General features: G+C 51.6%; 1 protein-coding gene and 2 long non-coding RNA genes across 18 annotated transcripts in view; 2 read left to right on the top strand and 1 right to left on the bottom strand.

The window, feature by feature from the left end:
- The window catches only part of LOC116528833, a 21,333-nt gene extending 11,538 nt beyond the window's left edge, over window positions 1–9,795 (top strand). Inside the window, exons 2-3 of the long non-coding RNA XR_004259227.1 lie at window positions 5,463–5,469; window positions 9,651–9,795. This is a non-coding gene — a long non-coding RNA (uncharacterized LOC116528833). The remainder of the gene's footprint in view (window positions 1–5,462; window positions 5,470–9,650) is intronic.
- ATP11A (ATPase phospholipid transporting 11A) overlaps window positions 1–13,823 on the bottom strand; it is a 179,599-nt gene that overhangs the window by 85,074 nt on the left and 80,702 nt on the right. For all 15 annotated transcript variants that reach the window (XM_032246256.1, XM_032246250.1, XM_032246251.1 and 12 more), the window contains exon 2: window positions 5,134–5,256. In XM_032246256.1, the coding sequence (XP_032102147.1) occupies window positions 5,134–5,256 (123 nt within the window). The remainder of the gene's footprint in view (window positions 1–5,133; window positions 5,257–13,823) is intronic.
- LOC116528832 lies at window positions 3,830–4,319 on the top strand. Of its 2 annotated transcripts, none has more exons than XR_004259225.1 (3): window positions 3,830–3,904; window positions 4,045–4,141; window positions 4,223–4,319. It is a non-coding gene; the product is annotated as an uncharacterized LOC116528832 (long non-coding RNA). The 2 variants fall into 2 exon arrangements; XR_004259226.1 differs by lacking the exon at window positions 3,830–3,904 and adding an exon at window positions 3,934–3,998.

Below are 13,823 nucleotides of genomic sequence, written 5' to 3'. Positions count from 1 at the left end.
TTTGGTTTTTCCATTATGCATAGATGCTTCACTTTTTTTTTTTTTTTCTTTTTCAGATGGAGTTTTCACTCTTGTTGCCCAGGCTGGAGTGCAGTGGTGTGATCTTGGCTCACTGCAACCTCTGCCAGTCTCTGGTTTGTGTTACTCGCCCGCAGTGTGGTGTGTAGATAGGAAAGAGCACGGCCTCACCTGGCCCCGAGACAAACCCGGGCACTGTCCTCTGCCAGCAGCCTGGGTGCCCGCAGGAGCACCTGCTAGTTGTCTGAAGCCTCAGCTAGTGTTTAGCTGAAACGGCTCCAGCACTGCAGGGCCCACCTGACAGTCCTGAAAATGATGGGGACACCGGACGACTATCTGCTTCGGACAGTGAACCATTCACACGGAGCTGGGGTCTTTCATTTAAGGCTGGGCAGCGGGGATGCAAAACACAGAAAATTATGCCAGTACGGTGGATCAATGACACCGGAAATGCACGAGCACCCAGAGGGGCTAAGAGAAGTGCTCCTGGACAGCAGCAGTGGCTCACACCTGTAATCACAGCACTCTGGGAGGCCGAGGTGTGTGGACCACCTGAGGTCAGGAGTTCAAGGCCAGCCTGGCCAACAATGGTGAAACCCCGCCTCTACTCTAAATAGAAAAATTAGCTGGGTGTGGTGGTGTGCGCCTGTAGTTCCAGCTACTTGGGAGGCTGAGGCAGAAGAATCACTTGAACCTGGGAGGTGGAGGTTGCAGTGTGCCAGGATCACACCACTGCACTCCAGCCTACAGGGGCTACGGACTAGTCTATCCTCTTCTGTGGCCTCAGGCACATGACTGAGCTCTAAGCCACGGCTTCTTCATGAATACACTGGGAATAATCAGTATTGGTGGGCGCACAGGGTTGTTTTAGAGCTTGTATGATGTAATAAACATGGAAATCATTCATACAAATATAAGTCCTGAAAACACTGGCTATACCTACGAATTGCAGAGGGCATTTTTCCTACCCAATTACCAGAAGGACTCTGCTTTCTTGAAGGCATGGAGGGACAGTATAGGCTAGGCCAAGATTTAATTCTGTAGCCTCCTGAGGGCAAAGCTGGGAACCATGTGAATTCTGTGCCCAAAGCACAAATCTGGAAAAGGAGGTATGAGGCAACCCATCACTTTCTAGAGTTCAGGAATCTCCCCATGGGGATGGCCGGCATGCCTGGGGGAGCTCTGGAGTTCAGGATTCCCCGTGTGGGGGGCGCAGGCCTGGGGGAGCTCTGGAGTTCAGGATTCCCCGTGTGGGGGGCGCAGGCCTGGGGGAACTCTGCACAGTGCAGGAAGCAGAGAATGGGGCGCACTGGGCTGTCGTTTTGGGTTTTGACACTGCCCAAAGTCTCTCCCCCAAGGAGGAAACAGAACTCTGTCAATCACTGATCACCGGTAACTGCACTTCCATCAAACAGATGATAACTTAAAAGAAATTCCACTGGCACTGTCATCCCCTATGACGTCTTCTTCCATGAAAAAGCCTTTCACATTCTTTGATTTCATAAAAGCAAACTTGCAGAGAACAAGCTTCTGTGGCACTTAAAAAGTCTTAACTACTAGCATTTTTTTAAGGTAGAAATCATTTTCTCCCCCACCTCAGGAAAACATAGATACATCACCACAAATGTATTCTCCAAAATCAGTTGTAAACTTATGTTTTACAAACTAGACAGCATTTTTTCACACATCCTGAGCTGTTACACGAAAACAGTTATGAGTCCTCAATTCCAGGCTCGAGAATTCCACTTCGGTTTATCTGGATCAAGGTCACCGTCAGGCCAGCTACCTGCCGAGATTCCAGACCGCACCCTTTCTGAGGGCCTCTCCTTCCTGGGTGTCATCAGCAAAAGAGGTTACGCCGGACGGCATTTTCCCTTGAAATTACACAACCTCATCCACTTGAAACGGAGGCTAGGCTGCTTACCCCACCTCTGTGAAGAGAGAAGACTGGCCAACTCGTGGGAGTGTGTGAGAGCAAAGGCCCCCTTGGTCCTCGGAGGCTGAGATGAAAGGCATCCGAGTGCTCTCCTGGCCCCAAGGGCCCTCCACCTGCGCTCAGGCCGCTCCTGAGAGCCTGGTGACCCCCGTCTGTGAGTTCCTGCTCGAGGGCTTCCTGGTAGGAAAAACCCTTACAGCTCTGAAAAGGCCCTGGAAACCAGCAATCAGCCCACAAAACCCATCCTGACAACCCATTCAGCGCAGGACTTCCTGGATCGGAAACTGAAGCGGCTTCACAGGGCTCCAGTTCCACCGGCAGCAGTGGAGAGGAAGGGCCCAGCCGAGTCGGGGAGAGGGTAGCGCAGGCCAGGGAGCAGGGTGGGCAGCACGAAGCCACCAGGGCCACTGTCTGCAGGGACGTCGAAGCGGACACTAGGAAAATGACAGAACTTGAATGATACAGCAGAGGAGTCAGGAGTGGCAGGCAGAAATTGCCGTGTTCTGTTATCTCCTCCAAAACCGCCCTCAGCTTCCTGCCAGCACCCCCCCCAGCCCCCGCCAGGTGGACCGGGACCCTCCTCTGGCACCTCAATCAAGCTCTGCCACTGCTGCTGGCTTCCTCCCTGTGGCCCCACACAGCACCCTCCACATCTGCAGGGAGAACCAGGCGTGTGTGGCTGTCGGGCAAGTCTGCCCTAAGAAGGGAGAAGCCAGCTCCTGGGGGGTGGGGGGGCGTGGGCTGGGTGATGCCTTCATGGCCCCCATCCGGCTCGGATGGGCAACACTGCACAGTGGGGGAGCCACGGCTCCAAGCGCCCATCACCTGTGTCCCGGAATCCTGCCTTACGATCCACAGGGGCACCACATGTTGACACTGGGTGCTTCCTGCTTCCCTGTGCCTTTGTGCTGCGAAAGCTGAGTTCAAAGGAGCACATCTAGGATTCGTGTGGGCCTCGAGGGTGGGTGAAGCGCATATGAGCTTGGAAACCATCTTCAGTGAGCTCTGCCTGAGACTGCGTTGACGTGATAACTTTACAGACATTACCACTGCAGAGACAGCGTTTTGGATGTGATTTCTCATCAGTACACTTCTTCCATGAATCATGACTGGGAAAACACCCACAACATTTATCTGATTGGACTTTGTTTTTGAGCATTTATATGTCCTGTTTCTACAGATTAAAGCTATTAAAATTTTTTGTAATCCACAGTTACAAATTAAATAATTCCATAAAAAGGCTTTGGAAAGGTGATCTTTTCTGTTGTAAAATATTCTTAAAAATGTGCAACTCTTTAAGAGCACATAAACAATAACCAAAGGAATCTATATGCCAGGATGCTTGAGTGTGAATTAAGTAGATTTAGCACAGGGGTCTACATGTCAGGATGCCTGGATGTGAATTAAGTAGGTTTTCACAGAGTCTACACATCAGGACACTCGATGTGAATTAGGTAGGTCTACACAGGGTCTACACGTCAGGACACCTGGTGTGAATTACGTAGATTTAGCACAGGGGTCTACACATCAGGATGCCTGGATGTGAATTAAGTAGGTTTTCACAGAGTCTACACATCAGGACACTCGATGTGAATTAAGTAGGTCTACACAGGGTCTACATGTCAGGACACCTGATGTGAATTAAGTAGATTTAGCACAGGAGTCTACACATCAGGATGCCTGGATGTGAATTTAGTAGGTTTTCACAGAGTCTACACATCAGGACACTTGATGTGAATTAAGTAGGTCTACACAGGGTCTACACGTCAGGACACCTAGTGTGAATTAAGTGTGTCTATCACAGGGGTCTACATGTCAGGATACCTGGTGTGAATTAAGTAGGTCTACATAGGGGTCTATACGTAAGGACACCTGGTGTGAATTAAATGTGTCTATTACAGGGGTCTACATGTCAGGATACCTGGTGTGAATTAAGTAGGTCTACACAGGGTCTATACATCAGGATACCTGGTATGGATTAAGTAGGTCTACACAGGGTCTACACGTCAGGACACCCAGTGTGAATTAAGTAGGTCTTCACAGGGTCTACAGGTCAGGACATTCAATGTGAATTAAGTAGGTCTTCACAGGGTCTACACATCAGGACACCCAATGTGAATTAAGTAGGTCCATCACAGGGGTCTATACATCAGGACACCTGGTGTGAATTAAGTAGGTCTACACAGGGTCTATAGGTCAGGATAAGTGTGTCTATCACAGGGGTCTACATGTCAGGATACCTGGTGTGAATTAAGCAGGTCTTCACAGGGTCTACACGTCAGGACACCCAGTGTGGATTAAGTAGGTCTATCACAGGGGTCTATACATCGGGCACTCAGTGTGAACTGAGCAGGTCTCCACAGGGGTTTACATGTCAAGACGCCCGGTGTGAATTAAGTGTATCTAGAATGTCAGGATGCATGTGTGAATTCTGTGGCTGCCTCACGTGTCCACGTGTGCAGCCGGCCATGAGTGTGCCTGTGTTTAGCCTCGTCCATTCTGAAGGAGAATGAAGCTAAAGGGAGGCGTCTGAACACAGGCTCATGCGTTCTGCACTATCTGGAAAGCACCGTCTGCCCCACTTTTAATGGCAGCCGCTAGATTTCCACCCTATTCTTAAAACCCGTTTCCTCGTCACTCTCTGAATGTGGGAAATGTGAGTGCACATCCACGCTCCTGTCCACGGAGAGAAACACGTTTCATTTCGACTGTGGCACTGCACTGTCACCTGCGCTTTGCCTTGGCTGCACGTCACGAACCAGCTCAAAGATCTGCCCCGGGCTTTGCTGCCCGGGGTGGCTGGTATCGTTTCCATCTTACCAGCTCCGAGACTCTGGCCAGGGTGGCCCACGACAAGCACGTGGCCAGGCACCTCAGAAGTGGGAGCTGGTTAGGGTTTGAATCCTGGACGTGAGACCTGCACTGCCTCTGTGACACGGTCACCCGAGAATAGAGACACCGTGATGTGAGGCCTGGCCAGGGGAAAGCCTCTTGTGGACGGTCACCGGGAGGGCAAGTCCCGCACCCTCGGTGAGGTTCTGATCTGAAACGCTTGCTGGGGGTGCTGGTGGCCGTGACAGCAAGGCCAGGAGCAGAGCTGGTTTCTGAAACCAAGAAGCACTAACACCCCCAGGCAGCTGCTCTAGAGACCCATAGACCCTCAGACCCAAGACAGTTACCTTGGAAGAGACGATCCTGTTGTCTGGGTACCTCTGTGGGATGTAGGCCTCTGCGCCCGGAGGTGGCTCCCTGTGCCCCACGTAGATGGTCCTGCTGTCCACCCAGTTCTCTTCTCCTGCACACTGGGAAAGGAGAACAATGTCAGGCAGCTGCCTCAGAACCCACATGCAAATACTTTTCCCCAGAGCAAACCTGCTGCTGAGTGCCTCGTTCAGGGCTGGGGGAGACACGGGTCCCAGAGCCCCGGCCCCCACCACCCTGTCGTATGCAGCCCTCAGGGGCCAAGGCCTTCAGGTGAGCACCAGGAGACGTGGTGCCCCCGTGACAGCCACAAAGTGAACACCAAAGCTGACTGCCAATGGAAACAGCACAGAGTGTGACATAAGAACAGAACACACCGCTAAATCAAAAGGCTTCCAAAAGGGAAGGGACAATGAAGTTGAGGCAGAAGGCGGGACTCAACTCCAGGGGTGGGGCTTGGACACCGGAGCAGATAGAGGACTAGTGAAAACAGGGTTGGGGTAGAGGCAGCTTTCCATACAACACGCCCCCGTGTGCCTGTCAGTTTACCATTGCCATGGTAACAGCCGGGAGCTGCACCCCCCTTTCCGTGGCAATGACCCAACTGCCTAGAAGTTACTATTCTTCCCCTAGAAATTTCTGCATAAACCACCCCTTAAGCTGCATGCAATTAGAAGCGGGTACACGCATGGCTGCAGCACTGCCCTGAGCGGCTCCTCCCCGCCTGTGGGGCACCCTGCTCTGCAGGAGCAGTCACAGAGCTGCGACATGGCCTCTTCAATAACGCTGCCTTCTTCCACCTCCTGCTTGCCCTTGAACGGCACTAACTGCCATCCCAGACTCAAAGCCAGGTGCACAGTGTCACCTCACTGCCCTGGCCATTCAACAGCGTGGCTGCCCCTCCCCACACAGAGAGGCCCTCCTCCTCTGGGACGGGGCCTCCCTGCCGCCTCTGTTTTGTGGTGAGGCCAACAAACCTAAGGGATGTGGACTTTAAAAGCGTCCTAAGAGCTTCAGAATAAGCTGCTGCCTATGAAGGCTCCTTTCTTCTTTCAGAACACAGCCAAACAGATGCTTCTCATTCTCATGCAACCAGGATATTGCACCGAATAAGCATATAAGTGAACCAGAAAAAGAAAACCATATAGATATCTTTTAATACAAAAGTAAAAATCCTAGAAACTTTCTTCTAAGCTTCAAAGACAACATCTCAATTTTGGGAGTGGCCAGGAGCCCAGACACTGGCTCTGAAAGCTGAATGTTTCCCTGGAGCTGTGCGGCTGTGCCCACACCACAGTGAGCCCACGCCACGGTGAGCCCACGCCACGGCAAGCCCATGCTTCCAGGCCACTTCCAGCCAGCCACAAAGGGACCCTGTCTCAGGGAGGCACAATCGGGATGAACTGAGGAAGTCCGGTCCATACTCTCCACACTGCCGCGCAGACACTTATTAAATAATCACATTGAACGCGGCTCACATACAGGGCTATGGTGTAGTGCCATTTACACGGACACAAGTGGGAAGGACTATTTTTGTCTGTGCTATGACATCAGAAAATAAATCGCCTGCCTACACGCGGCGGGACTTCCTAAACCCTCCACAGCAGCAAAACCCGCTTGAGATGAAGTGCATATACGTTCGAGGACAGCCACATCCCGTGGGAGATGTCACCTCGCAGGTGTCCCCTGGGCGATGGGGACAGGAGAGTCCCTTGAGGCTGCTTTCTGGCTCCTGGCTTTACCCACAGGCCACGACCCAGGGGCCCAAAAACACCGATGCCAGGAAGCTCCGTCACCGCCGGCCCCCTTGCCTGCCAGCCTCGTCAGCACGGCAGACACCAGTCTGGATAAGGAAAGGACTCGAGGCCACAAGGTCACTCAGACGGCCTCACCCGGGGCATCAGGAAGGTCAGAAGCCGAAGTGTCTCTTCAGGTTCGCACTTCAAAGGGAGCTCTTTGTGTTGTATTCTCCACAAAGGTCCAAATTCTAAGACTAAACTGCCCAAAAGCAACACAGACGACAACACACAGGACCCCCAGAGGGCGCAGACACAGTCACAAACTTGCCAGCGCCTGGGACAGGGCACCCGGGCGCTGCCGCTCACTGGCTGCATCACGCCATGTTTCTCTGCCAAATGTCATCAGCAGCCACACGAAAGGATTAGGAGAGCTAACCTTCAAGGTCCTCTCAGCCCCAAGACTCTGGTTCTCTGTAGTGACAACGAAAACAAACTCAGGAGCCCAATCGTGTAACTCCTGAACCTCGCCTGTCTTGAACCCAAGGCCACTTGCGCTGTGCATAAACGGGGGCACAGACAAAACGGGGTCTTGGCCGGGCACGGTGGCTCACACCTGTAATCCCAGCACTTGGGAGGCCACAGCAGATTGATCATTTGAGGCCAGGAGTTCAAGACCAGCATAGCCAACATGGAGAAACCCCATATCTACTAAAAAAAAAAAAAATACAAAATTTAGCTGAGTGTGGGGGCACCTGTAGTCCCAGCTACTTGGGAAGCTGAGGGAGGAGGGCTGCTTGAACCCGGGAGGCGGGGCTGCAGGGACAAGATGGCGCCGCTGCACTCCAGCTTGGATGACAGAGCCAGACTCTATCAAAACAAAACAAAACAAAAAACGGGTCACGCCACATGGAGTTGTTTTCAGGATTCAGAGTAAAGACATGAGCAGGCAGGAAGCTCTCCAGGGCAGGGGGATGGGGATCCCAGCCTGCTTCTCCTCGTTCCCAGGCAGGACCTGTGACACCGCTCAGCCAGCCCCACGCAACTCCTCCCAGCGGTCCCAGCCACGGCCAGAGGCTTCCATCAGCAGAGCAAAGCTGAAACCAGGCACCAGACTGTCTCTGTCAATTAGCAGGTTTCCTAACGACTCAGTAGCAACCCAGCTGTCCTAACTGCACCGAGAAAGCCACGTGGCATGTCCCCTGGTCGGCACAAGCTCCGACTGAAGTAAAAATCTATGCTGTGCTGATGGGACGGACCCGAAGACTCAAACTGACCAAGGGAACCATCGCGAGTGACGCCTGGAGGGCAGGAAAAATTCGGCATAAGGTTCACAGCTGCACTGTTCACAAAAGACAAAAGTGGCCGCCTCCAGACACAGGTCCACTGACAAAGGGATAGACAAAAGGAGGCGTGATAATCAGCCACGGGAAGGAAGGAAGCGCCGACACCCAGGCCAGTGCGCATGGGGCCAGGAAGCATATCCCACGTGTGAAGCAAAGCCACCACTCCTACAACCAAACCTTAAGCACAATCCGTATTTTCTTTTTTTATTTTGTTTTTTTAATATTTATTTTTTTTTATTGCATTTTAGGTTTTGGGGTACATGTGAAGAACATGCAAGATTGTTGCATAGATACACACGTGGCAGTGTGATTTGCTGCCTTCCTCCCCATCACCTACATCTGGCATCTCTCCCCTTGCTATCTCTCCCCAGCCCCCCACACCCACCGTCCCTCCCCTATTTCCCCCCAACAGACCCCAGTGTGTAGTGCTCCCCTCCCTTTGTCCATGTGTTCTTTTTGTTCAACACCCGCCTATGAGTGAGAACATGTGGTGTTTGATCTTCTGCTCTTCTGTCAGTTTGCTGAGAATGATGGTTTCCAGGTTCATCCATGTCCCTACAAAGGACATGAACTCATCGTTTTTGATGGTCGCATAATATTCCATGGTGTATATGTGCCACATTTTCCCTGTCCAGTCTATCATCGATGGGCATTTGGGTTGGTTCCAGGTCTTTGCTATTGTAAACTGTGCTGCAATGAACATTCGTGTGCACGTGTCCTTACAGTAGAACGATTTATAATCCTTTGGATATATACCCAGTAATAGGATTGCTGGGTCAAATGGAATTTCTATTTCTAGGTCCCTGAGGAATCGCCACACTGTCTTCCACAATGGTTGAACTAATTTACGCTCCCACCAACAGTGTAAAAGTGTTCCTATTTCTCCACATCCTCTCCAGCATCTGTTGTCTCCAGATTTTTTAATGATCGCCATTCTAAGTGGCATGAGATGGTATCTCAATGTGGTTTTGATTTGCATTTCTCTGATGACCAGTGATACAATCGTGTTTTCTGAGGCAGATACCATGAAGAGACATCCCACTACTAACATTATTTACTAACACAAGTCCTGCGAACTGGAAAACTTAACAGCCTACAATTACACCATACACCAATGGGTAGTACTGCCCGTGGTTAGTCCCCACATGCCTTAAACCACGTCCTTCAGAAAACATACTTATACTAATACAGTAAGTTAAATTTAAAACCTATATAAGCCTGCCACTATATACTTATTTAAGCATTTATCAAGTTAATATAGCTTAATATTTAAAGCAAGATACTGAAAATGTCTAGACGGGTCATCGTCACCCCATAAACACATAGGTTTGCTCCTAGCCTTTCTATTAGCTCTCAGTGAGACTACACATGCAAGCAGCCACAGCCCTGTGAAAATGCCCTCTAGATTGTCAGAACATGAGGAGCGAGTCATCAAGCACGCACACATGCAGCTCAAAACACTTTGCTTAGCCACGCCCCCACGGGAAACAGCAGTGACAAACTTTTAGCAATGAACGAAAGTTTAACTAAGTCACACTGACCATTAGAGTTGGTCAATATCGTGCCCGCCACTGCGGCCATACGACTGACTCAAGTTAATAGAGCTCGGTGTAAAGAGTGTTTAAGATTTTATTCCCAATAAAGCTAACGTATAACTAAGTCGTAGAAAACCCCAGTTATGATAAAATACTTTACAAAAGTGGCTTTAGTATCCTGAACACACAATAGCCCGGTGGGCCGTGAGTCCACTCTGATGAGACGCCCAGAAAACACAAACGCAGGGACGGGGCCGCCGCGCACGGGGCGGGCGGCTGCTGACGGCTCCTGCCTGGGGATAAAATGCTCTGGGTTGGAGCGGGCTGGTGGTTGCACCACTCTAAACATTTTCCAGCTGGAACCAACAAATTGCATGTTTTAAAAGGGAGCATTTTACGGCATGTGAATTATACCTCAGTAAAAATGTGATAAATATTTTTGCCAAATGAAAGGAATGCATGGTTTGAGATCATTATTGAGTTCTCAGATGCACACATGAGATCGTTATTCCACACTTTCTCATTCTAGAAAGTTAACAGGAACGCTGGCATCAAATGGTATCGCTCATCCGCACAACTATCACCATCAAACTTGCTCGGATTTTCAGCTTGTCGTTGGTTTAATGGTTCAATGACTCAAGTGATTTTCTTTACTACCTTAGAGGAAAAAGTCACTCTTTTTTTTTTTCTTTTTAATGGGATGAAGTTTTCTCTCATCACTCAGGCTGGAGTGCAATAGCACGATCTCGGCTCACTGCAACCTCTGCCACCGGGTTCAAGCGATTTTCCTGCCTCAGCCCCCTGGTAGCTAGGATTACAGGCGTGCACCACCACGCCCTGCTAATTTTGTGTTTTTAGTAGAGATAGGGTTTCACCATGTTGGCCGGGCTGGTCTCGAACTCCTCAGGTAATCTGCCTGCCTTGGCCTCCCAAAGTGCTGGGATTACAGGCGTGAGCCACCACACCTGGCTGCACAAGTCATTCTCAGATGTTGAACTGCTTCCCTGTTTTGGTCTTCCACATAAATTCTAGATACTTAGACCTAAAGCCCTTCCTGAAAATCTCCTAGGAAGTAAAAATGGTTTACTTTTAAAAAAAAATTAATTAATTGCTTTTTTTTTTTTTTTTTTTTTTGAGATGGGGTATTGCTGTGCCGTCCAGGCTGGGGTGCCGTGGCTCTTCACTGAGGCAGCCATTCACAGGCACAGTTAGAGTGCACTATAGCCTTGAACTCATGGACTCAAGCAATCCTCCCTGCTTGGTCTCCAAAGCACTGAGACTGCAGGTATGCTGCCACACCCCAAATTTCCTCAGCTTAAAATGGGAACGTTTCCAGCTACCTCAGTGTTTTACGTCTAACTTTGAAGAGTTACAAGGTTCTGGCCCTGTTGCCATTTCTTACACAGTGTAACTGCATGGGAGATGGAGTTTGCAGGGGCTTTCAAAGCTGCTCACCCGGACCACCTCCTCTCATGGAGCAGCTCAGCAAAGCAAACCTTCGCCTACCGCACCTCACCCACTTCTGAGAGGCACATGGAGGCCGCACAGGCTCACCAGCTTTCTGTCCACCACATCAGCTGCTCACCTGGCCACTAAGAAAGACAGTGTTGCAAAAGGCCTGTGTGGTATGATGCTAAGCATGCCCATCTGTCTCGTTTCCACAGCTCACACGGAAGACTGTGGAAGGAAGAACAGGGAGGAGTGCCACGGGGCTGGGGAAACAGGAAGATGGACCCCAGCGTGCCTTCCAGGGCTGCGCCTTCCCTCCGGGCCAGGCCCAGGACTCTCCGTGCAGAGAGGAACCCCGAGAAGAATTCCACGTCTGGAGCTGGAGGAGAAGATGCAGTGTGCAGTGTGTGGGGAAGAGGGGCGGGGCGTCCCCGCTGCACGGAGCCCACGGGGAGGAAGTCTCACATCCCTTCTCCTAATACGTGTGCTCTGGACACAGCACTGTGCAGCGTCCTGGCCGCCTGCCCACCCACCTTCCAGCAGGAGGGGGCTTCACAAAAGGGCAGCTGTAATCGCACAGCACAGGAGCCTCGGAGAAAAGGTCACCAAAGATGGCATCAATGCATCTTTGCAGCATTACCCGAGCAGCATTCTCTGTGGCTCCTTCCCTTAATTATTTTTTAAAGAGAGTTTTGACATTTGGGATTGATCTACTCCTGCCTGAAAACACAGCCTCTGTGCACGTGCCTGGCAGTGTGGCAGTGCAGCTTTCTGACAGGTGCCAGGCCTGAGCTCGGTGGTTTCTGGCAGTGTGGCTTTCTGACAGGTGCCCAGCACACGTGTCCAGTGGTTGAGAAAAAATTCCCCAAGGAGCGAACGTCCCCGAGGCCGCTGCCACGGGAGCGTGCATGCAGGGCCAGCTCTAAACCCCAGGTGCAGAAAGGCTCCAGGGTCAAGACCCAGCATTTCAAAAGATCTACGATGTGACACTCTCAGTGTACACCACAGCATTCAGTCCCACATTAAGCCCACGCCTGTAATTCTAGCACTTTGGGAGGCCAACATGGGTGGATCACCTGAGGTCAGGAGTTTGAGACCAGCCTGGACAACATGGCGAAACCTCATCTCTACTAAAAATACTAAAATCAGGCAGGAGTGGTGGCGTGCACCTGTAAGCCCAGCTACCCGGGAGGCTGAGGCAGGGAGAACGGCTTGAACCCGGGAGGCAGGAGTTGCAGTGAGCCGAGATTGTGCCATTGCACTCCTGCCTGAGTGACAGAGCGAGACTCTGTCTCAAAATAAATAAATAAAATAGAATCTGCTGTTGCTTCCCATTTGACAGAGTGTGACACCAAAGCGTGGCATGCAAACTCAACACACACCCGATCGATTATTCAGGTGGTTTAGGCAGCATTCAGTGTCACGCAGCACAGAGAGGCCTACGTTTTGAGGGACTGCGCTGGCCTCGCTGGCCCTGTGACCCTACCCAAAGTTCCTTGTTACTAAATGCAGAAGGAGCAGAACAAGGGAGAGGACGGAGCAGGAAGCAGGGAGGAATTTGCTCAATGAACCCAGCCCTGGGGATGGAAGGAGGGTCTGGGATCTGCCCTGGACTTCCGCTCACACACAGGACACAGGAGAGGGGCTGTGGGGAACTGTGAAGGATGTGGCCGGCTGCTCAGCCCCAAGGTGTGCCCTCACACAGACGGGCTCACTTTAGGACGAGTCGCAGATGTCAACATGAATCCCCGTAGAAACAAATGACAGCCACTGGAACAGCAGCAGTCGCGGTCACAGACTCAGGGCCTGCAGGTCAGCCGCCTCCACGGGCCCCGGGACTACGGCCAGCCAGGCGGGAAGGCGTGTGGCCGCCTCCACAGGCCCCAGGACTACGGCCAGCCAGGCGGGAAGGCGTGTGGCCGCCTCCACGGGCCCCGGGACTACGGCCAGTCAGGCGGGAAGGCGTGCTGGGAAGAGGCCTCTAAGGGCAGCTGTGGGCCTGCGGGGTAGCGGGGGGGGGTCACAGCTGGGAGGCCTGGCATCTGTGGGGCTGGCGTGGGGGGCGTATTTGCTGGTCTCTGGCTGGCCCCAATTTGGAACTGTGGGCAGAAACTAGGTCTTCGTGAACAGAGTCCCGCCCGGCCTGCACCAGGGCTATGGAGGAGGTGTGGGCTGGGCTCCGGGCTGGGGCTCCCTGGTCACACGTGGCTCAGCCAACATCCCTCTTCACTAGGGAGACACTTCTCCAGATGCACTTGCTCACAAGCACAGGGGGCATTATGAAATCAGTCAAACATGCAGAAAACTGGAGTGAGGAAATAAATCACCCGGATTTCACAAAAGTTAACATTTTTTCTATATTTGCACCAACCAATCTTTTCTTAGAGAAATAAATTTAAAATGCAGATTTTTATATAAGTCATTTGAAAGTATTCACCTCCTCCCTCTTTTTAAAAATTCTGGCAACGGGTGAGGAAGAGCAGAGCAAAGTGCAGCTACTTTATACCCTTCAGAGGAGGACGTCCTGGCGGCCCCAAGCTGCTCAGCTAAAGCACCCTGAAACTGCCGGGAGGGGCCCTCCTGAGCACAGGCCTAGTGCCCC

Source organism: Sapajus apella, unplaced genomic scaffold (genome assembly GCF_009761245.1).
Source record: "Sapajus apella isolate SASKATOON/1434 unplaced genomic scaffold, GSC_monkey_1.0 scaffold60, whole genome shotgun sequence".
Classification (NCBI taxonomy): Eukaryota; Metazoa; Chordata; class Mammalia; order Primates; family Cebidae; genus Sapajus; species Sapajus apella.
This window is presented reverse-complemented; position numbering and strand designations above follow the sequence as displayed.